General features: G+C 45.0%; 1 protein-coding gene across 3 annotated transcripts in view; it reads right to left on the bottom strand.

The window, feature by feature from the left end:
- Positions 1-23,459, bottom strand: part of mpv17l (MPV17 mitochondrial membrane protein like) — a 145,285-nt gene that overhangs the window by 72,065 nt on the left and 49,761 nt on the right. For all 3 annotated transcript variants that reach the window (XM_059654192.1, XM_059654191.1, XM_059654190.1), the window contains exon 2: positions 4,149-4,272. In XM_059654192.1, coding sequence (XP_059510175.1) covers positions 4,149-4,272 — 124 coding nt within the window. The remainder of the gene's footprint in view (positions 1-4,148; positions 4,273-23,459) is intronic.

Genomic DNA, 23,459 nt, shown 5'->3' with positions numbered 1-23,459 from the left:
GATGGCTTAAGTAAACAATGTGCGAGGCCAAGATAATAAAGTGTGAAGCTGGATGAACACAGCGGGCCAAGCAGCATCTCAGGAGCACAAAAGCTGACGCGAGGCCTTTGGGTTTACAATAGAAACAGCCTGAATGGACGTGGCCAGCTCTCATAGACCAGGCTTTCCAGTTTCTTACACTGTGCCAGTCAGAAGCTGTATGGGGTCTCAGAAGAATTAGTTGTTTCAGGAGATGACTCCGAGAGGGGTTATAACTCACTCACAGATTGTAGGAACTGCCGATGCTGGGGTCTGAGATAACCAGGTGTGGAGCTGGAGGAACACAGCAGGCCATGCAGCATCAGAGGAGCAGGAAAGCTGACGTTTCGGGTTGGGACCCTTCTGAAGGGTCCAGACCCAAAACATCGGCTTTCCTGCTCCTCTGATGCTGCATGGCCTGCTGTGTTCCTCCAGCTCCACACCTTGTTATCAATGATTCCTAGGTGCTACTTGCTCTGAAATATCTCCTGGAGTAATTTTTTTCCCCTCCTGGATGGGAGGACTGCATACAAGGGGTGTGTTTATAGGATGTTACGCTCTTGGAACAGTTAATTAGTAATAAGTGTTGTATCTATTATTCAGTTTAAGTTTTCCAATAGTTAAGTTATTCTAACTTTTTCTTTCCTTTGTTTGTATTTTAACTGTGCTCTTTAAATAAATTGTGTTTTGCTTAACATCGAGTAGAGTGACCAGTCACATGCACTTCACCTTTATCTTTAAAATAAGAAGAACGTTAGGCTCTAGTTTACCTTCTTAAAATATTTTGAGGGGGGTCTGGTCTGGTCTGGTCTAATGAGCACAAGATACTTTCACTAAAGATGGGTGCGATGAAATGTTCTCCTCCCATGCAGGAGCTAATCTATGACGCGATAAGATTTTGGGCTTGAAGTATACTATGTTTTTAATTAAAGTGAATTCATGCAGTTTTCCTTTATAAAAACACAGACCACAGACTCCAGATATCAGAAGTCCAGACAGTTATGATGTTTCGCATCTCACAACTGACTTTAAACTGATCAAAGGCCGTAATTGAGGATGCCCTCGCGCATACAGAGTCCAACAACAGATGGATGAAGGGGACGTCCTTTTAACAGCTCTCCCTGACCAAGAACAGATGGGGATCAATGACGTGTCAATACATTCTGGCTAGACAGCAAGGTGTAAACTGTGGACCCAGAGCTGGAAGCTAAAATGCAGCAGTTTAGTTAGAACTCATGTGGAAAGAAGGTAACACCAAAAATAAATTAACCTGCCCACCGAGGAGATCAGGCACCTGATTTATCACCTGATTTTCACATACCCAGAACCAGTGAGGCTGAGTGAATCAAAGTGTAACATGCTTTGACAATTAATCTGTACAGTTGTTGCCTGTGCTGCTCAATAAAGCAACTTAATGACAAGTATCTGGCATCAAATTATAAACTGCTAGGGATGTGTTCTAAAGGACACACAGTACCCAGTTCAAAGCACACAGCTATTTTATTGTAATAATCCAGGTTATGCTGGAATATAACCAGATATTGTACAGTAGAGGCAGATTTCAGACCACAACCTGACAGACGAAGGGACCGCACAGCCCTAGGGAATAACTAAGGCAGAACCAAAACTCAAAAAATGAGCATCACAAACAAAGCCCACTAATATTACTGTTTCAGAGCTAGTAGGAACTGCAGATGCTGGAGAATCTGAGATAACACGGTGTAGAGCTAGATGAACACAGCAGGCAAAGCAGCATCAGAGGAGCAGGAAAGCTGATGTTTCATTCTGAAGAAGGCTCTAGGCCTGAAATGTCAGCCTTCCTGCTCCTCCAATGCTGCTTGGCCTGCTGTGTTCATCCAGCCCTACACCTTGTTATCCCACCATTAATATTACTGCTTTACAGGGCCAACTTGTACACTCCAGATGATTATTTGAACTGTTTTTGAGTATGTTGACAGAGATTATAAATTTTAATATTGTGTCACTTTTTCAATGACCATCTTTAATAAATAAAACATCCATAAATGAAACTATCAGTCGAACAGTTTCTTGGAAATTTCTAGGAATAAATTCACTGTACAAATGTTTAATGCAGTCCGATTAAATTTCTCGCCATTTTAACATCAGTTTCTCTGTGCTTTACAAGTACTGTTTATTCCAATTCTCTAGGCCTATTGAGATAACAGGAACTGCAGATGCTGGAGAATCCAAGATAACAAGGTGCAGAGCTGGATGAACACAGGCCAGGTGTGTTCATCCAGCTCTAGACCTTGTTATCTCCAGGCCTATGCTTGTCTACAATTGTTTGTCTGCTCCAAGCTAAGTAGCTGTTATTATCTTATTGTTCAATCATAACTACAGAACTGTCTGTGATTTCAAAAGCTGAACTTTTCTCAACCATGAAAGAAGCTGATTACCAACTAATTGTAAAGATATTCATTATCAATGAGCTAAAAACACAGGTATTAAACTCAGCTGTTTCATGATCTACAGGAGTAAAGAATATCATTTGAAAACAGCCATATTTTTAGAAATTTTAGAATTAGCTTTATTGTCACATACTCACATGAGTCCAATGAAAAGCTTATGGATACAAAGGTACTTAGGTACGAATTCTTAAGTACAAATTCTCATGGAAAAAAAAATAGAAAAACAAAGAAATAAAAGTCCAGCATTATAGATCACAGGAATAAATTAGAAAAGAACTGCATCTCTAGGTAGAGTAGTTGTGTTTAAACAGAACAAAAATCAAAAGAACTGCGGATGCTATAAATCAGGAACAAAAACAAAGTTGCTGGAAAAGCTCAGCAGTGGTCAAACAGAACCTCTAAATCCCAGAGATAGTAAGAATTGCCAGTTCTGGAGTCAGAGATAACACAGTGTGGAGTTGGAGGAACACACACAGGCCCAGGCAGCATCAGAGGAGCAGGAAAGTTGACGTTTCGGGTCGGGACCTTTCTTCAGAAATGGGCTGGGTCCCGACCCAAAACATCAACTTTCCTGCTTCTCTGATGCTGCCTGGGCCTGTGTGTGTTCCTCCAGCTCTACACTGTGCTACTTCTAAATCCCACTTGCTTATTTGTTTGAGCCTTTTAAAAAGTACATTTGGAAACATTTCATCATAGCCAATGTTCAAATTATTTTCTTCAGGTCTCTTTGGGGAAATATCTAGATACCATCCACTAATAGAGAGTGAAACCCATGTTGCACTCTTCGTTGCGCAGAAACACTGTGCTAAATATACCGTACCATTCTACTTATTTGTTTGCTAAAAACGTTGTTTTGTCAATATCGAACAGTTCAAATGTTTAAACGTAGGACACAGCTAAAATAATGCACCAAATTTTTAATTAATTTTCTTCATTCTTTACTGGGGTGTGGGCATCACTGGCAGGATCAGCGTCTGCTTTCCATCCCTAATTGAAATGAGTGACTGCCCAGCCATTTCAGAAGAACAGTTCAGAGTCAACCACATTGCTGTGGGTCTGGAGTCACATGTAGGCCCAAATCAGGTAACGATGACAGATTTCCTTCCCTAAAGGACATTAGTGAACCAGATGGGCTTCTGCACTGAATGCTTCATGGTCACCATTACTGAGGTTGGTTTTATATTTCAGATTTATGAGTTAAGTTTAAATTCTACGCGCCTTAGAATTGGTTGAATTTGAATTAACATCTCCCAAACATTAGCCTGGATCTCTGGGTTACTACAGGAACAAAAATCAGAAATTTCTGCAAAGACTCAGCAGATCGGGCAGCATCTATGGAGAGAAATCAGAGTTAATGTTTTGGGTTGAGTGTCCCTTCCTCAGAGCTGTGGATTACTGTCCCAGTACGCCACCATCTTGCAGACAGTAAGGACTGCAGATGCTGGAAGCCAGTGTCAATACATGCGAGGCTGGAAAAGCACAGCAGGTCAGACAGTATCCGAGGATCAGTGAAGGGTTTCGGCCTGAAACATTGACTTTCTGCTCCTCAGATGCGGCCTGATATGCTATCCTTTTCCAGCTTCACATCTATTGACTAGATCACCATCTCCCCTTTTTGCACTGAATACAATATTTTACTTGAATAAATAACACAGTCTTATTCACATGATTTTACAGCGAGTGAAATGTCCAGATACTTACATAAAGCGGAGTTCTGACTCCCTCCTGACCAACACCTCCCGAAGATGCTGGATTCGCACCATTTCCATTTCAATTTCATCTGGTGTCATGGTCAAGTCAGCCATCGAGACAATGTCAAGTTGATCTGCAAGTCAGGAGGCATTGGCGAAGTCAGAATAAACTAAATAAACCAATCCAAACAATCTTCCATTCATCTGGCACGGGCCAGCAGTGCTCTAATGTGGACTGGCATCAAATTCAAAACACTTCCACCAGCCAGCCTATATTCAGGTGCACACAGCACATTTTCTTCTCTAAATGAATACCAAATGATTTGAGGAAAATAAATTGCTATTAGATTGAGACAGTCGTTTTCTTGCTGTGTTGCATTATGAATGAGGTTCTCAAATTACCTGTTAAATGAAGCCTGTATTTCCAATTGTGACAATTCTACATTGTCTTTATAGCGTAGGTATCAAATCCATCTCAAACTAGACGCATGGAGCATGGTTTGTGCCTGAATTTCTCAAGGATAACTTTGTTCAACATGGCCTTTCTTTCTAATTTAAGGCCACATTAGAATCTTTCACCAACTGCATACTTTGTGTTCATCTGTTCTGTTTAGGAGGGTCAGATGGGTTTTTTGTATTGGTCCAATTTTTTTGTTGACTTTCTGGGCAATATTTCAATAGGATCCCAGTAGACTCCACAAGGAGAAACAATGGGGATTCTATGGTGTGTGTAACAGAGCTCAGAATTGGAACACAGCCATTTAAACTTCAAAGTAACAGCACTGATGACCGGGCAGTGGAGTGACATATAGCTCCAAGATCATTATATTAAATCAGGAGGCAACATTAAATTGCTCTCCCCAATGCTATTTGTGCTTGGCTTGAATAATTTTATGATGGTAAATTTTCATCAGCCTCAGATTACAAAGGAAAAGAGGCAGATTTCACTCAGTCCAGTAATTTCTTTTGATATCCAAGTCTGTTAACGTCTTTTAACCTTTCTGTCATGTGTGCATGTGTGTATTCTAGTATGACTCCAGTGTTTAATAACTGGTACAATTACAACATTTAAAAGGCACCTGGATGGCTTCATGGTTAGGAAGGGTTTACAGGGATAGGGATAAATGTTGGCAAATGGGACTAGATTAATTTAGGATAGCTGGTCGGCATGGATGAGTTGGATCAAAGGGCTTCTGTGCTGTACAACTCTACGATTCTAAAAGCTGATCTAAGATGGTTATACCTCCATTTGCTGAAATCTTATCCCCTAATCCCTTTGCCTCCAAGGGATCAACATGCCACTGTTTCAGCTCCTGCTCTGCCATTGGGAGTCTGAGAGCTCGCTGCCGTATGGTTATAATCAGAATACCAGCCAAAGTTAGCAACTGGTGAAAACATACATCCTCGCAGGAAATCCTAGGCCCTGTGGAAACGACTTAGACAAATTTCACTCGCTGTAATATACCTAAAGCTCCTCTACAGTGTAGCTTGAATTATAGGATAACAGGAGGCTGGAAGAACTTCTTCAAGAAGGTTAATACCCAAAATGTTGACATCTCCTTTCCTCCAGATGCTGCCTGGCTTGCTTTGTTCTTTGAGCCTCCTGTTCGTCGACCTTGGGTTCTAGTGCCGGCAGATTTTTTTTTTGCCTCTGACCTACAGGAGTTCAACATTTGCTCTGCTCTGACTTGGTGCTCAGCATCAACTGACCTGAACTGTTCCCACCTGCCTCATTGAAAAAACAAAGTGATGTCCCACTCCAGGATGACAGCATGCAATATGATCTTTAGGGAAGTCCTGGCCCAGTGTTGCTCTGTTGGGGGTATCCTTTTTGGATCAGATATTCAAGTCAATATTCAGTTAATCTCATCTGGCACCTTCAGTTTTGATTAATATAATGGGACCAATAATGGGCTGAAAATTGATAAATCTCCAGGATCTGATGGTCCACATCGCAGAGTGTTGAAGGGGTCAGCAACAGATAGTCAATTATCTTCAGAAATTCTACACATTTTGGTCTGATTCCTGCAGATTGGAACTGAATTCTGAGGAAGGGTCACTTGACCTAAAACGTTAACTCTGATTTCTCTCCACTGATGCTGCCAGACCTGCTGAACTTTTCCAGCAACTTCTGTTTTTGTCCCTGATTAATAGCATCCGCAGTTCTTTCAGTTTTTATTGACCATTCTGGGCCAGTAATTCCTTCAAAGAATGAGAGATGATTTCATTGGAAGTTACAAAACACTAAAAGGCATAGACAGGGTACATTCACAGATGTTTTCTCTTGTTGAGGAGTCTAGAATCAGGGGGCACAATTTAAAGATGGGGGATGTCACTTGGGTCTGAGATGAGGAGAGACTTTGCAAATCTTTAGAATTCTTTGCCACAAAAAGCAGTGGAAGGTCAGTCTCTGGGTCTATTTAAGGCGCAAATTGATAGATCTCTGATTACCAATAGCATACAGGTTAATGGGGAGAGGGCCAATAAAAGGTATTCATGTGTTTGATTGTACATGATTGAACTGAATGGCGAGGCGGGCCATTCTTGCTCCTATGGTTCCAAGCCATAGGAAATTTGACCATTTTCTGTCAAACCTTCACCATTTTTGAGCCTCCACTTCAAAGATTTGTCCGAACATTCTCCTTTAACTATACTAACGGGAACAGAAAATTGTTCTGATGCACAATCGGGAGATTATGCTTCAGTTACACAGAACATTGGTGAGTTCACATCTAGAGTACTGTGCATAGTACTGGGCACTGTACTTGAGGAAGGGTGTTAATAAATTGGAAGCAGGTCAGAGAAGGTTTAAATTAGATTACCTACAGTGTGGAAACAGGCCCGTCAGCCCAACAAGCCAATAGACAATAGGTGCAGGAGTAGGCCATTCGGCCCTTCGAGCCAGCACCACCATTCATTATGATCATGGCTGATCATCCACAATCAGTATCCTGTTCCTGCCTTATCCCATAACCCTTGATTCCACTATCTTTAAGAGCTCTATCTATCTCTTTCTTGAAGCTATCCAGAGACTTGGCCTCCACTGCCTTCTGGTCCACACCGCCCCTTGCAGCATCCCACCCAGACCCATCCCCCTATAACCCACACACCCCTGAACACTATGGGCAAATTTAGCTTGGCCAATCCACCTAGCCTGCACATCTTTGGACTGTGGGAGGAAACCGAAGCACCCGGAGGAAACCCACGCAGAAAATGTGCAAACTCCGCACAGTTACCCGAGACTGGAATCGAACCCAGGTCCCTGGTGCTGTGAGGCTGCAGTGTTACCAACCCACTAGACTAGACTAGTACCTGGCATCACTGAAGTGCCTGATGAGGAAGGGCTGGACAGGCCAGGCCTGTATCCTCTGGAGTTTGGAAGAGTCAGAGGTGATTGAATGAAACATCAAAGAACCTGAGGGGAGTTGACCGGGTGGATGTGGAAAGGGTGTGTCCCCTTGTGGGAGTCACTATTTAAAAATTTAAGACTGAGGCAAAGAAAGATGTTTTCTCTCTCTCAGAGTTGAGAGTCTTTGGAATTCCCTTCCTTGAAAGGCAGCAGTTGTAGAAAGTTTAAATATTTTTAAGGCAGAGGTAGAAAGATTCTTGATGACCAAGAGGATGACAGTATATCAGGGATCTGCAGCAATGAGGAGTTGAGGTTCAAATCAGATCAGCCACGATTTTATTAAATGGCACAGCAGGCTTGAAGGGCTCAATAGCTGACCCTGTGCCTGGAAGGTCTAGTCAACATACTTCCCTCAACCAGCAGGACTAAAGATGATTACGAGATAACAAGGTGTGGAGCTGGATGAACACAGCAGGCCAAGCAGCATCAGAGGAGCAGGAAGGCTGGGGTTTCGGGCCTGGACTGGGATCTGACTGTGTACAACATGGCCTATTGTGTTTGGGTATAAAGCAATAGACAGTAGTCTTTAAAAAAAACATTTCATTGGAAATGAAGCCCTATGAAATTACCTGAAGCTAAGGCAAGATGTTACAGATATTAGTTAGCTGTTTCCATTCAGTTCATCAGTCTTTGTAACCGATGCAGACAAGCACAGTTTTTATGATAAAAGATGTTCTGAGAGTATGCACAGTCGAACAGCCTTCTCAAATATCAGATCAAGATCACCATGCACAAAATTAAGAGAATGCTAAACAACTCTGAGAAACTCAAACAGCATCACACATAAAAGGTGTTATCAGTTAATAGAGGAATAATTCATTTCATGTCTCCTGCTTTCTATGCTAATTAAATAACTGTGTTAAAAGCAAACTCCAGATTAACATTTTGGACAATATTATATGAAGATATTCTTTGGCTATAAAATGTTTTAACATGCCTGCCTGAAACCATTAAATTATTTCAGAATATAAAATAATTTCCACTTGACATCTGCATTTACGGCTCACTGATTCCGAAATATAAATATATTGCTTTGTGTAAAGTTCATTTCTAGGACAGAAAATCTGACAGAAATCAAGTAATGCGTGCAAAAATAAAACAGGGAATACAGATACAATCTTATAAATGCAATCGTTACTGGCAAGGTGCACAATGCAAAGCAAGAAATAATATCCTTGGCAGCGTGTCTTTATTTTTATGGAGTTTGCAGTATCAAGGCAATGTGATTAGATAACTCTTTACAAGACAGGCTGAATTTCATCAATGTGACAAGATCAAATGTGTATGACTTATCGTATGATATTGAATAATAAATTCAAAAATCTTACTTTGGGAACTGAAAATGCAAACAGTGATAGAGCCATAAAGATGTACAGCACAGAAACAGGCCCATTGTTCCAACCCATCCATGCAAACCAGCGACCCCAGATAATTCTAGTCCCATTTGCCAGCATTTGGTCCATATCCCGCTAAACCCTTCCTATTCACATACCCATCCAGATGCCTTTTGAACATTGTAATTGTACCAGCCTCCACCACTTCCTCTGGCAGCTCATTCCATACACGCACCACCCTCTGTGTGAAAAAGTTGCTCCTCTAGTTTTTGATTCCCCAGCCCCAGGGAAAAGACCTTGTCTGTTTAACTTATCCAAGCTCCTCATGATTTTATAAATCTCTATAAGTCACCCCTCAGCATCCGACGCTCCAGGGAAAATAGCCCCAGCCTATTCAGCCTCGCCCTGTAGCTCAAACCGTTCATCTGGCAACATCCTTGTAAATCTTTTCTGAACCCTTTCAAGTTTCACAACATCCTTCCTAAAGCAGGGAAACCAGAATTGCCCGCAGTATTTCAAAAGTGAAATGTTTAATACTTGATGTGAGAAACAACATCTTAATAGACAGAAAGAACTAGAAGGTTTCAGTCACAGCCTACACACAAGAAGTTGGTAGTTTAATATTTTGACGAATGAAGGTGAGACAAACGCAGATTGAGATATACCCGGTTGCGGCTAATGGGAGGTTCCAAGCAGATGAAAACAAAGCCCCATTGTTTCTGTTTCTCGGCCTTTGCTTTAATTATTACAGAGCCTGTTCACCATCAACAAGGCTCAAAGTCAGGAGTGGGATGGAATACCACCCACTCATCTGGGCAGATACAGCTCCAACAACACTCAAGAAGCTCAACAGCATCCAGGACAAAGCAGGCTGACTGATGCACTATATCCATCACCTTCTACATCCACTCCCTCCATCACTGATGCTCAGTGTGTACCTTCTACAAGATGCACTGCAGAAATTTACCAAAGATCTTTACACAACATCTTTCAAACCCAAGATAACAAAGTGTGGAGCTGGATGAACACAGCAGGCCAAGCAGCATCTCAGGAGCATAAAAGCTGATGTTTCGGGCCTAGATCCTTCATCAGAGCTCTGATGAAGGGTCTAGGCCCGAAACGTCAGCTTTTGTGCTCCTGAGATGCTGCTGGGCCTGCTGTGTTATTCCAGCTCCACACTTTGTTATCTTGGATTCTCCAGCATCTGCAGTTCCCATTATCACTCATCTTTCAAACCCAAGACCACTTCCTTCTCGAAGGGCAAGGGCAGCAGATAGATGGGAACACCACCCCCTGCAAGTTCCCCTCCGAGCCACTCACCACCCTGGCTTGGAAACATATCACCGTTCCTTCACTGTCACTGGGTCAAAATCGTGAAGCCTCCTCAATGACAGAACCATGGGTGCACCTACACCATGTGGACCACAGTAGTTCACGGAGAATGCTCACTGCTGCCCTCTGTGGGGAAATTAGGGATTGGCAATTAACATTGCCCCAGCCAGTTACACCCACATCCCCTGAATGTATTACAAAACAACAGTAAACATTCCTGAAAAAGCATAGCAGGTCAGATAGCATCTGAGGAGCAGGAAAGTACAACATCAGGATGAAGGGTTTCAGCCCAAAATATTGACTTTCCTGCTTCTCAGACGCTGCCTGACCTGCTGTGCTTTTCCAGCTTGACATCTGTTGACTCAGGCTTCCAGCATCTGCAGTCCTTACTGTCTCCAAGAAAACATTCCTGCCCTGAGTGTATGGAAATGACCCAAACATGGGATAAAGAAATATGAATAGTTCATTAATCGTTCAAAGTATTTACATTTTTCTGCAAATAAATACCATTAAATACTCTTTGTGCTGTATTAATAGAAGTAAATCAAGATGTTTAAATTTATGTGTGATCAAAGCTGCAGTTACTGAGGGGAAGGTTCCACTTTACACAGTGTAGCACTTCTATTTTTGATTACTTTCTAACAAACAAAGTGCACACAGATTATCTGCCTGCCAGATACTTTTTAGAACAATGTGCAGTGCCAGGTACCATATAAATGTTGCAGCAATAATAAAGGTTAATACTAATCCCCAGTCAAAACTCTGGAACAATGAGGCTATCAAACCAAGTTCATTCTGGGATCTGACTTATCTCAGTATTACCATCAGCTGGGATTGGATCAGTTCATGACTCAAAACTCAATTTACCATGCACACAAAAGTTGAGCATTTATAAAACTAGTAATAGATTGCTCTTTGATGCCAAAAGTCATCCATATCTGTACTGACACTTACTACTGAGTTGCAGAACAAGCAAAGCAGCAACATTCCCAAAGTGACACATCCACACAGAAACGCACATTAATATTATACACGACAATGGTAAATAAATGTTCCATCATGTTCTACTGTAAGAAAATAATAACGAGCAACCTTCACAACTTCAGACATTAAAATGGAAGAAAAATAGTTTTAATTATTTAAAATGAAATTATATAATTTGAGAATTGATTTGGAAGAAACTGGTTGGTAATCTGAAAGCACATGATATTACTAACCTAAAAAAATCTCAGAAAAGGAAAATTGAGCCTCCTGAGTCTGGTCAAGGTGGAGTTCTTTTAATTCACTCACAAGATGAGGGCATCATTTAAGAGGCCAGCATTTATTTCCGTCCCTAATTGCCCTCAGAGGACAGTTAAGAGTCAACCACATTGCTGTGGGTCTGGAGTCACATGTAGGCCAGGCCAGGTAAGGGTGGACATTAGTGAACCAGATGATATAGGTGCAAGGCTGGAAAAGCACAGCAGGTCAGACAGGGAACAGGGAAGTCAACATTTTGAGCAGAAGCCTTGACTCTCCTGCTCCATGGATGTTCTGACCTGCTGTGCTTTTCCAGCCTCACATCTATAGGCTTCGACTTCCAGCATCCGCAGTCCTTGCCATTTCCAAGTGAACCAGATGGGATTTTCCTGACAATCGACAATGGATTCATGGTCATAATTAATTCTTAATTCCTGATTATTTTTCACTGAATTCAAATACTACCATCTGCCATGGTGGGATTTGAATCTAGGTCCCCAGAACATTAGCTGAATTTCATGGATTAATAGTCTAGCAATAATACCGCTAGGCCATTACCTCTGCATTCCTCGATTGTACTAACTGCCTTTGCTCCAAATGCCTGACTACCCTGATCTGCGGCATCAGGGTGAATCCCTGAGCAATATAGAGTCAGCTATCCCACTCTGGAAAAAAAAATCAGAAATTCCCAGCCCAGATTTCCAGTCGGGGTACCCTACATTTACATAGCACTTTTAACATACTACAAGACACTTCATAAGAACGGTTATTTTTACATTATGGCACTTTGGTTCCTGATTTCATTTCTTGAGGAAGTAGCTGCCAGAACTAAAACTATAGAATCTCCAAAATCATTTTCAATACTCAATTAGATCACAACTCAAGTATCCAAATTCAAGGCAATAAAAGTTTCTGTAACTTAGCTTTCCGATTTAACTCTTAAAATATCTGTAGTGATCCTGTGAATCTGCCACATGTTGCTGGCACTGCCAACGTGCCTTTCCTGTGATTCAGCACCAAATCTGAACACAGTACTTTGATAAAAGCAAAACAGTACAGATGCTGGAAATCTGAAATAAAATGGGAAGCTCTGGAGAAACTCAGCAGGTCTCGCAGCATCTGTGGAGAGAAAGGCAGAATTAAAGTTTCAAGTTCGAATGAACAGCAATATCAGACTCAAAACATATACTGTCTCTCTTTCTCCAGAGGCTGCCAGACTTGCTGAGCTTTCTCTAACACTTTGTTTACAACTAAAATTTCACTCTCAGACTTCTGCATTTCAACACCTTCCAACGCCAGGCTGATTACTTCCTCTGCAAAATCCATTTACTCATTTTTCATTTATTGCACATCTTATTCCTTTCTTTGTAACGCTCATTCCTTTCCAACACTCTCCCAGTCCACTGCATTTCTAACAAGCAAGAACAAAGTGCTGGAGAAACTCAGCAGGTTGGGCAGGCTGTGTGAAGAGAAAACAGAGTGAACAATTCAAGTCCAGTGACCCTTCTTCAGAAATTTTGAATTCTGAAGAAAGGTCTCTAGTCTCAAAATGTTAAGGTTGTTTTCTCTTCACAGATGCTACACACCTGCTGAGTCTCTCCAGCACTTTCTGCTTTTGTTTCTGATCTCCGGCTTCCACAGGTTCTTTGCTTTATTCCACTGCATTTCTACCTTTCCCTAAATTTGCCTTTTCTTTAAGCTTGCTACTGTCTCTCTTCCACTCTTCCCATCATGATTGTTTAACTACGCAAATGTTTTCTTTCCTATTCATTTTTGGGATGTGGGTGTCACCAGCTGGACCAGCATTTCTTGCCCATCTCTAGTTGCCCTTGAGAAGGTGGAGGTGAGCTGATTTCTTGAATTGCTGCAGTCCATGAGCTGTAGGTGGACCCACAATGGCATTCGGGAGGGAATTCCAGGACTTTGACCCAGCAACAGCGAAGGAAAGGCAATATATTTCCAAGTCTGGGTGGTGGGTGGCTTGGAGGGGAACTGGGGAGTGGTGGTGTTCCCATGTGTCTGCTACCCTTGTCCTTCTAGACGGAAGTGGTCATGGGTTTGGAAGGTGCTGCCTGAGGATCTTTGGTGAATTTCTGCAGAGCATCTTGTAGATAGTACACGCTGCTGCTACTGAGCATCGAAGGGAGAGTAGATGCTTGAAATGGAGCTTTTGTCTCTTGGATGTATTTTTTTACTTAGCCAAACGCTTTTATTCCTGTTGTCCGTAAGCATACTTTGACAGCCCAGTTTACAGAGCATATTTTTAAGGCGAGGGGAGAAAGATTTAAAAGGGCAACGAGGGCAACTTTTCTTACACAGAGAATGGATCGTGTGTGGAATGAACTTCCTGAGGAATTGGTGGATGTGGGTACTGAACAATTACAACATTCAAAAGACATTTGGATAAGTACATGAACAGGAAAGGTTTAGAGAAATTGGGCCAAATGCAGGCAGGTGGGACTAGTTTGGTCTGGGAACATGGTCAGCATGGACAAGTTGGGCTGAAGGGTCTGTTTCGGTGCTATATGACTCCAGCCAAATTTCCTCTCAGCTCTTCAAGATTTGCCCACATCTTATAAACAGATAAAAAAAATGCTTCTCAAATGTAAAAACGGAAAAGCTATGATTTTGTTATGTGTTTTACGACTCTCTGTGTACATTACATATCTATATATTGTATTACATCCCCAGTAACAAAGTCAGGAGACAAATTCGAGCACAGTCTTGCATCTTTAGCTTTTTTTTAGCTTTGCCTATATTGTCTTAATTACTCATCAGCCTTACTGAGATTACTGCTTTGTTCTGCAGTAATTGAGCATCTCAATTAATATTGCTACTCCCCCTCCTTTCCCAATTCCCCTGTCCTTCTACAGATTCTTAGAGCCTGGACGATTTCGCTCCCACAGACACTCAGTTACAATCAATGCATTGCTCCTGGTAAGCAAAGATTGTGCTTCCAGCTGTATTTATATCTGACCTGTAGAACTGGACAGCATAGAATGGAGCCATTCGGCCCATCATGTCTGAGCCTGCTCTTTGAAAATTCAATTAGCCCACTCCCCTACTCTCCCCCTTCAGCTCTTTCCATTCTTTCTTCCCAAACACTGAAACAATTTTATTTTTCTCTGTCATCAGGGGATCTACTTTATCAGAAGCAGAAAGAAAAATTGCTGGAAAAGCTCAGCAGGCTTGGCAGCACCTGTGGAGAGAGATCAGAGTTAACATTTCATGTCTAGTGACCCTTCCTCAGAACTTGCCCGAAATGTTAACTCTGATGTCTCTCCACAGATGCTGCCAGGCCTGCTGAGCTTTTCCAGCAATTTCTGATTGTATTTCTGATTCACAGCATCTGCAGTTCTTTTGCTTCTTAATCTACTTTATCACACTTGTTGACAGTGCATTCCAGATCATTAGGACGCACAGGATTATTAATGTGTTTTCCTTCTTCTCCTGTTCTTTTGTCAATTACCCTCAATCCTCTGGATTACCCTTCTTCACTCCATGAATCTCCTCATGCTTTCGAGTGCAATCAAACCATCCCTGAACCTACTCTTTTCCTTTGGGGGGGGAATACCAGTCTTTGCCCATAACCGAAGACCCCATCCCTGGCACCACTCTGGTGAATCTCCACTGCACACTCTCCTGGCATCCTTCCTGCAGTAGGACATCTCAAACTGGCCACAGCAAACCTGCTGACGCTACTTTCACGCAATGTCTTTGCATTTACACTTTATCACACAAATCCAAAATGTTACTTTTTAAATGTCATATGCCACCTTCAAAGATTTCTCCGCTGCATCTCTTCAGTGTGGTACTACCTATAGAATCGTACCAGCTAGTTTCGATCACTGCTGCTCACTTTCCAACGACATCAAATTAATTCACACTTCCTTGAATTAAACTTTGCTTCCTGCTTCAATAGTACATTTGCTGAGTTGAAGTCAGTGACTACTTTCCTCACTGTTTCATACATTTATGTCATCTGCAAACTTTAAAATGAAATTATCTCTTGTCTCCCCATGTCCAAAATCACAGAATCGTTACAGCACAGGAGGCCATTCTGCCCATCATGATGGCATTGACTCTTCAAACAGGTGTTGTTACCCAGGACTAATCGCCTGTTTTCCATCTGATACTCATGTACACCATTTCCATCAATATCTGTTGACTTGGTAAGATGTGTGTCCCTCATTGATGTGTTGTTCTGCAGCAAACTGCATGTTCACCTCTGGGTAGGAAAACATACCCTTCTTGACAAATTGTTAGACTTAAGGTAAGGGGCAAATAGGTTTTGAGAGAATGTGAGGAAAGACTTTTTCATTTCGAGGGCAGCGGGTATCTGGAACTCACTGCCTGTAAAGGTGAGATAGGCAGAAACCCTCATAACACTTAAAGAAATATTTAGAGTGGGGCAGCACGGTGGCTCAGTGGTTAGCACTGTTGCCTCACAGTGCCAAAAACCCAATTCCAGCCTCAGGCGGCTGTCTGTGTGGAGTTTGCACATTCTCCCAGTGTCTGGGTGGGTTTCCTCCGGGTGCTCCAGTTTCCTCCCACAGTCCAAAGATGTGCAGGCTAGGGTGGATCGGACATGCTAAATTGTTGACAGTGTTTAGGGTTGTGTAGATTAGATGGGTTACAGGGGGATGGGTCTGGGTGGGATGCTCTGAGGGTTGGTATAGACTTGTTGGACCAAAGGGCCTGTTTCCACACTGTAGGGATTCTATGATATGCACTTGTGATGCGAAGGCTGGAAAATGGGATTAGAATAGTTAGGATAATAAAATGTGAGGCTGGATGAACACAGCAGGCCAAGCAGCATCTCAGGAGCACAAAAGCTGACGTTTCGGGCCTAGACCCTTCATCAGAGAGGGGGATGGGGGGAGGGAACTGGAATAAATAGGGAGAGAGGGGGAGGCGGACCGAAGATGGAGAGTAAAGAAGATAGGTGGAGAGGGTGTAGGTGGGGAGGTAGGGAGGGGATAGGTCAGTCCAGGGAAGACGGACAGGTCAAGGAGGTGGGATGAGGTTAGTAGGTAGCTGGAGGTGCGGCTTGGGGTGGGAGGAAGGGATGGGTGAGAGGAAGAACAGGTTAGGGAGGCAGAGACAGGTTGGACTGGTTTTGGGATGCAGTGGGTGGGGGGGAAGAACTGGGCTGGTTGTGTGGTGCAGTGGGGGGAGGGGATGAACTGGGCTGGTTTAGGGATGCAGTAGGGGAAGGGGAGATTTTGAAACTGGTGAAGTCCACATTGACACCATATGGCTGCAGGGTTCCCAGGCGGAATATGAGTTGCTGTTCCTGCAACCTTCGGGTGGCATCATTGTGGCAGTGCAGGAGGCCCATGATGGACATGTCATCAAGAGAATGGGAGGGGGAGTGGAAATGGTTTGCGACTGGGAGGTGCAGTTGTTTGTTGCGAACTGAGCGGAGGTGTTCTGCAAAGCGGTCCCCAAGCCTCCGCTTGGTTTCCCCAATGTAGAGGAAGCCGCACCGGGTACAGTGGATGCAGTATACCACATTGGCAGATGTGCAGGTGAACCTCTGCTTAATGTGGAATGTCATCTTGGGGCCTGGGATGGGGGTGAGCGAGGAGGTGTGGGGACAAGTGTAGCATTTCCTGCGGTTGCAGGGGAAGGTGCCGGGTGTGGTGGGGTTGGAGGGCAGTGTGGAGCGAACAAGGGAGTCACGGAGAGAGTGGTCTCTCCGGAAAGCAGACAGGGGAGGGGATGGAAAAATGTCTTGGGTGGTGGGGTCGGATTGTAAATGGCGGAAGTGTCGGAGGATAATGCGTTGTATCCGGAGGTTGGTAGGGTGGTGTGTGAGAACGAGGGGGATCCTCTTGGGGCGGTTGTGGCGGGGGCGGGGTGTGAGGGATGTGTCGCGGGAAATGCGGGAGACGCGGTCAAGGGCGTTCTCAATCACCGTGGGGGGAAAGTTGCGGTCCTTAAAGAACTTGGACATCTGGGATGTGCGGGAGTGGAATGTCTTATCGTGGGAGCAGATGCGGCGGAGGCGGAGGAATTGGGAATAGCGGATGGAATTTTTGCAGGAGGGTGGGTGGGAGGAGGTGTATTCTAGGTAGCTGTGGGAGTCGGTGGGCTTGAAATGGACATCAGTTACAAGCTGGTTGCCTGAGATGGAGACTGAGAGGTCCAGGAAGGTGAGGGATGTGCTGGAGATGGCCCAGGTGAACTGAAGGTTGGGGTGGAAGGTGTTGGTGAAGTGGATGAACTGTTCGAGCTCCTCTGGGGAGCAAGAGGCGGCGCCGATACAGTCATCAATGTACCGGAGGAAGAGGTGGGGTTTGGGGCCTGTGTAGGTGCGGAAGAGGGACTGTTCCACGTAACCTACAAAGAGGCAGGCATAGCTGGGGCCCATGCGGGTGCCCATGGCCACCCCCTTAGTCTGTAGGAAGTGGGAGGAGTCAAAAGAGAAGTTGTTGAGTGTGAGGACGAGTTCAGCTAGGCGTATGAGAGTGTAGGTGGAGGGGGCCTGGTCGGGCCTGCGGGACAGGAAGAAGCGGAGGGCCTTGAGGCCATCTCCATGCGGAATGCAGGTGTACAGGGACTGGACGTCCATGGTGAATATGAGGTGTTGGGGGCCAGGGAATTGGAAGTCCTGGAGGAGGTGGAGGGCGTGGGTGGTGTCACGGACATAGGTGGGGAGTTCCTGGACCAAAGGGGAGAAAATGGAGTCCAGATAGGTGGAGATGAGTTCGGTGGGGCAGGAGCAGGCTGAGACGATGGGTCGACCAGGGCAGGCAGGTTTGTGGATTTTGGGAAGGAGATAGAAACGGGCCGTGCGGGGTTGGGGAACAATGAGGTTGGAGGCTGTGGGTGGGAGGTCCCCTGAGGTGATGAGGTCATGAATGGTGTTGGAGATGATGGTTTGGTGCTCGGGTGTGGGGTCATGATCGAGGAGGCGGTAGGAGGTGGTGTCGGAGAGTTGGCGTCTGGCCTCGGCGATGTAGAGGTCAGTGCGCCATACTACCACTGCGCCACCCTTGTCTGCGGGTTTGATGGTGAGGTTGGGGTTGGAGCGGAGGGAGCGGAGGGCTGCCCGTTCTGCGGGGGAGAGGTTGGAGTGGGTGAGAGGGGTGGAGAGGTTGAGGCGGTTGATGTCTCGACGGCAGTTGGAGATGAAGAGGTCGAGGGAGGGTAGGAGGCCTGGGGGTGGTGTCCAGGAGGAGGACTTGTGTTGGAAGCGGGTGAAGGGGTCAGTGGAAGGAGGGTTGGGTTCCCGGTTGAAGAAGTAGGCGTGGAGGCGAAGACGGCGGAAAAACTGCTCTATGACAGTCGGAAAAATCACCCACTCCAACCTCTCCTCACACTCAACAACTTCTCTTTTGACTCCTCCCACTTCCTACAGACTAAGGGGGTGGCCATGGGCACCCGCATGGGCCCCAGCTATGCCTGCCTCTTTGTAGGTTACGTGGAACAGTCCCTCTTCCGCACCTACACAGGCCCCAAACCCCACCTCTTCCTCCGGTACATTGATGACTGTATCGGCGCCGCCTCTTGCTCCCCAGAGGAGCTCGAACAGTTCATCCACTTCACCAACACCTTCCACCCCAACCTTCAGTTCACCTGGGCCATCTCCAGCACATCCCTCACCTTCCTGGACCTCTCAGTCTCCATCTCAGGCAACCAGCTTGTAACTGATGTCCATTTCAAGCCCACCGACTCCCACAGCTACCTAGAATACACCTCCTCCCACCCACCCTCCTGCAAAAATTCCATCCCCTATTCCCAATTCCTCCGCCTCCGCCGCATCTGCTCCCACGATAAGACATTCCACTCCCGCACATCCCAGATGTCCAAGTTCTTTAAGGACCGCAACTTTCCCCCCACGGTGATTGAGAACGCCCTTGACCGCGTCTCCCGCATTTCCCGCGACACATCCCTCACACCCCGCCCCCGCCACAACCGCCCCAAGAGGATCCCCCTCGTTCTCACACACCACCCTACCAACCTCCGGATACAACGCATTATCCTCCGACACTTCCGCCATTTACAATCCGACCCCACCACCCAAGACATTTTTCCATCCCCTCCCCTGTCTGCTTTCCGGAGAGACCACTCTCTCCGTGACTCCCTTGTTCGCTCCACACTGCCCTCCAACACCACCACACCCGGCACCTTCCCCTGCAACCGCAGGAAATGCTACACTTGTCCCCACACCTCCTCGCTCACCCCCATCCCAGGCCCCAAGATGACATTCCACATTAAGCAGAGGTTCACCTGCACATCTGCCAATGTGGTATACTGCATCCACTGTACCCGGTGCGGCTTACTCTACATTGGGGAAACCAAGCGGAGGCTTGGGGACCGCTTTGCAGAACACCTCCGCTCAGTTCGCAACAAACAACTGCACCTCCCAGTCGCAAACCATTTCCACTCCCCCTCCCATTCTCTTGATGACATGTCCATCATGGGCCTCCTGCACTGCCACAATGATGCCACCCGAAGGTTGCAGGAACAGCAACTCATATTCCGCCTGGGAACCCTGCAGCCATATGGTATCAATGTGGACTTCACCAGTTTCAAAATCTCCCCTTCCCCTACTGCATCCCTAAACCAGCCCAGTTCATCCCCTCCCCCCACTGCACCACACAACCAGCCCAGTTCTTCCCCCCCACCCACTGCATCCCAAAACCAGTCCAACCTGTCTCTGCCTCCCTAACCGGTTCTTCCTCTCACCCATCCCTTCCTCCCACCCCAAGCCGCACCCCCAGCTACCTACTAACCTCATCCCACCTCCTTGACCTGTCCGTCTTCCCTGGACTGACCTATCCCCTCCCTACCTCCCCACCTACACCCTCTCCACCTATCTTCTTTACTCTCCATCTTCGGTCCGCCTCCCCCTCTCTCCCTATTTATTCCAGTTCCCTCCCCCCATCCCCCTCTCTGATGAAGGGTCTAGGCCCGAAACATCAGCTTTTGTGCTCCTGAGATGCTGCTTGGCCTGCTGTGTTCATCCAGCCTCACATTTTATTATCTTGGAATCTCCAGCATCTGCAGTTCCCATTATCTTAGAATAGTTAGGTGTTTGTTTGTGACACTGATGCAATGGGCCAAAGGGCCTTTACCTGTGCTGCAGACCTCTAGTAACTCTATAACAGCTGTACAGGAAGTCATCATTCAGTTACATCACCTGAATTCAAAGAGTGCTTTGCCTGATTTACCACACAACTGTAGACTGAGACCCTGTCAGATTGGGTAAGACAAATCTGAAATGGCTAATGTCCATATCAGGAACATAGAAAATGTCTGTTTAGAAGTCAGCCACAAGATTAAAAACACCCAGTGACTTGTGATAATATTCTAGCTTTCCCATCATATATTATCAGTGCTGGAAGTGAACAAGATGTTGGATCAGCGATGGAAATCTTGCACCTTTGAATACCTTGGAATGTTCCACCAATGAGTGAGGATGAGACAATCGGTTTTCTCGTGATGGTGGTTGAGGATTTGACATTGGTTTGGACACTAGGGAGAATTGATCTGTTTCCACTCAGAAATAGGAGCCTGATGCAGCAGGCAGGACTTTGATCATTCAAAAAGACTGCACCTCTTGCAGTGCAGCACTCCATCAATACCCACAGTCCTTCTGTATATGAAGATATATTGAGATTTTTTTTGTATTCATTCACAGGATGAGGGTATTGCTGGCTAGGCTGGCATTTATTGCCCATGCCTGATTGAAGTTGAGAGACAACCACGTTGCTGTGGGTGTGGAGTCACATGAAGGCCTGACCAGGTAAGGATGGCAGTTTCCTTCCCTAAAGGACATTAGTGAACCAGATGAGCTTTTCCCAACAGTTGGCAATGGATTCACAGTTATCGTTAGACTCTTAATTCCAGATTTTTATTGAATTCAAACTCCACCATCTGCCATGTCAAGATTCAAACCCATGTCCCTGAAATATTACCTGAGTCTGTGGGTTAACAGTCCAGTGATAATAGCACTAGGCCATTGCCTCCCCTTAATATATTCTTGACCAGTTGAAGGGAATCAAGGTTTTGAGTTTGAATTTGATTTATTGTTGTCACATGTACCAAGATACAGTGAAAAGTGTTGTTTTGCATGCTATACAGTTGGATTGTATCATACTAAGTGCATGGGGATGGCAGAACAGAGTGTTTACAGCTACTGAGAAGGTGCAGAGGGAGACAGGGAGACAGAGATTAATACTAATATTTGAGCGGTCTGTTCAGAAGTCTGATAACAGTAAGGAAGAAGCTGTTCTTGAATCTGTTCATACTTGCATTCAAACTTTTATATCTTCTGCCTACTAAAAGAGGGTGGAAGAGAGTACACCTGGGGTGGGAGAGGTCTTTGATTATGTCGCCTTCTTTCCCAAGGCAGCGCAAAGTACAGACAGAGTCAATGGATGAAAGGCATGTTTAAGCAGACATGAAGAATATAGGATCAGCCATAATCCTATTGAATGGTGAAGCAGGCTCGAGGAGCTGAATGGCCTACTCCAGTTCCTATTATTTATGGCCTTATGGTGCTGTTGGAGAGGGTGGATGATTGGTTTAAGCACATGGCGCTCTTTAACTTCACAGTGTAGCACATGTGGCCAGACTGTGGTAGCTGTGTGACCATGCTGCTTAGACAGAGCAGTGCTCAGTGCTGTCCCAGAGACTCTACTTTCATTTCTGTCACAGAACATATAGAACATAGAACATTACAGCACAGTACAGGCCCTTCGGCCCTCGATGTTGTGCCGACCTGTCATACTGATCTCAAGCCCATCTAACCCTCACTATTCCATGTACGTCCATATGCTTGTCCAATAATGACTTAAATGTACTTAAAGTTGGCGAATCTACTACCGTTGCAGGCAAAGCGTTCCATTCCCTTACTACTCTCTGAGTAAAGAAACTACCTCTGACATCTGTCCTATATCTTTCACTCCTCAATTTAAAGCTATGCCCCCTCGTGCTCGCCGTCACCATCCTAGGAAAAAGGCTCTCCCTATCCACCTTATCTAACCCTCTGATTATTTTATATGTCTCAACTGAGTCACCTCTCAACCTTCTTCTCTCTAATGAAAACAGCCTCAAATCCCTCAGCCTTTCCTCGTAAGACCTTCCCTCAATACCAGGCAACATCCTAGTAAATCTCCTCTGCACCCTTTCCAAAGCTTCCACATCCTTCTTATAATACGGTGACCAGAACTGTACACAATACTCCAAGTGCGGCCGCACCAGAGTTTTGTACAGCTTCACCATAACCTCTTGGTTCCGGAACTCGATCCCTCTATTAATAAAAGCTAAAACACTGTATGCCTTCTTAACAACCCTATCAACCTGGGTGGCAACTTTCAAGGATCTGTGTACATGGACACCGAGATCTCTCTGCTCATCTACACTACTAAGAATCTTACCTTTAGCCCAGTACTTTGCATTCCGGTTACTCCTACCAAAGTGCATCACCTCACACTTGTCTGCATTAAACTCCATTTGCCACCTCTCAGCCCAGCTCTGCAGCTTATCTATGTCTCTCTGCAACCTACAGCATCCTTCGTCACTATCCACAACTCCACCAACCTTAGTGTCTTCTGCAAATTTACTAACCCATCCTTCTACGCCCTCATCCAGGTCATTTATAAAAATGACAAACAGCAGTGGACCCAACACCGACCCTTGCGGTACACCACTAGTAACTGGTGGGACTTGAAGCTACTACTATCTGACCCACAGATGTTGGCAGTATAGCCATTCATCATTTATACAGATTGTCCAAATATATTCTTTGGCTTTGTCACTGATTAACTATTGTCAGTTACATATGTATTTGCATTAAAAATATCATGAGAAAGGTTTCATTCAAACTCAGCCCAAAGTTCAGTGTCTGATGATGCTTCACCCTGCAGCGTCTTTACTGACAGTGTGGTTGCTTTCCAGTCTTGGGGCACTGTCCATTTTAGTTTAGCTGAAGTGGGAACCAAACCAACACTGACCAGACCCAGGCACTAACCAATGCAGCTAACTTTGTGAA

This window comes from Stegostoma tigrinum, chromosome 23 (assembly GCF_030684315.1).
Source record: "Stegostoma tigrinum isolate sSteTig4 chromosome 23, sSteTig4.hap1, whole genome shotgun sequence".
Lineage (NCBI taxonomy): Eukaryota > Metazoa > Chordata > Chondrichthyes > Orectolobiformes > Stegostomatidae > Stegostoma > Stegostoma tigrinum.
The sequence above is the reverse complement of the archived record's forward strand: the minus strand, read 5'-3'. Positions and strand labels throughout refer to the sequence as shown.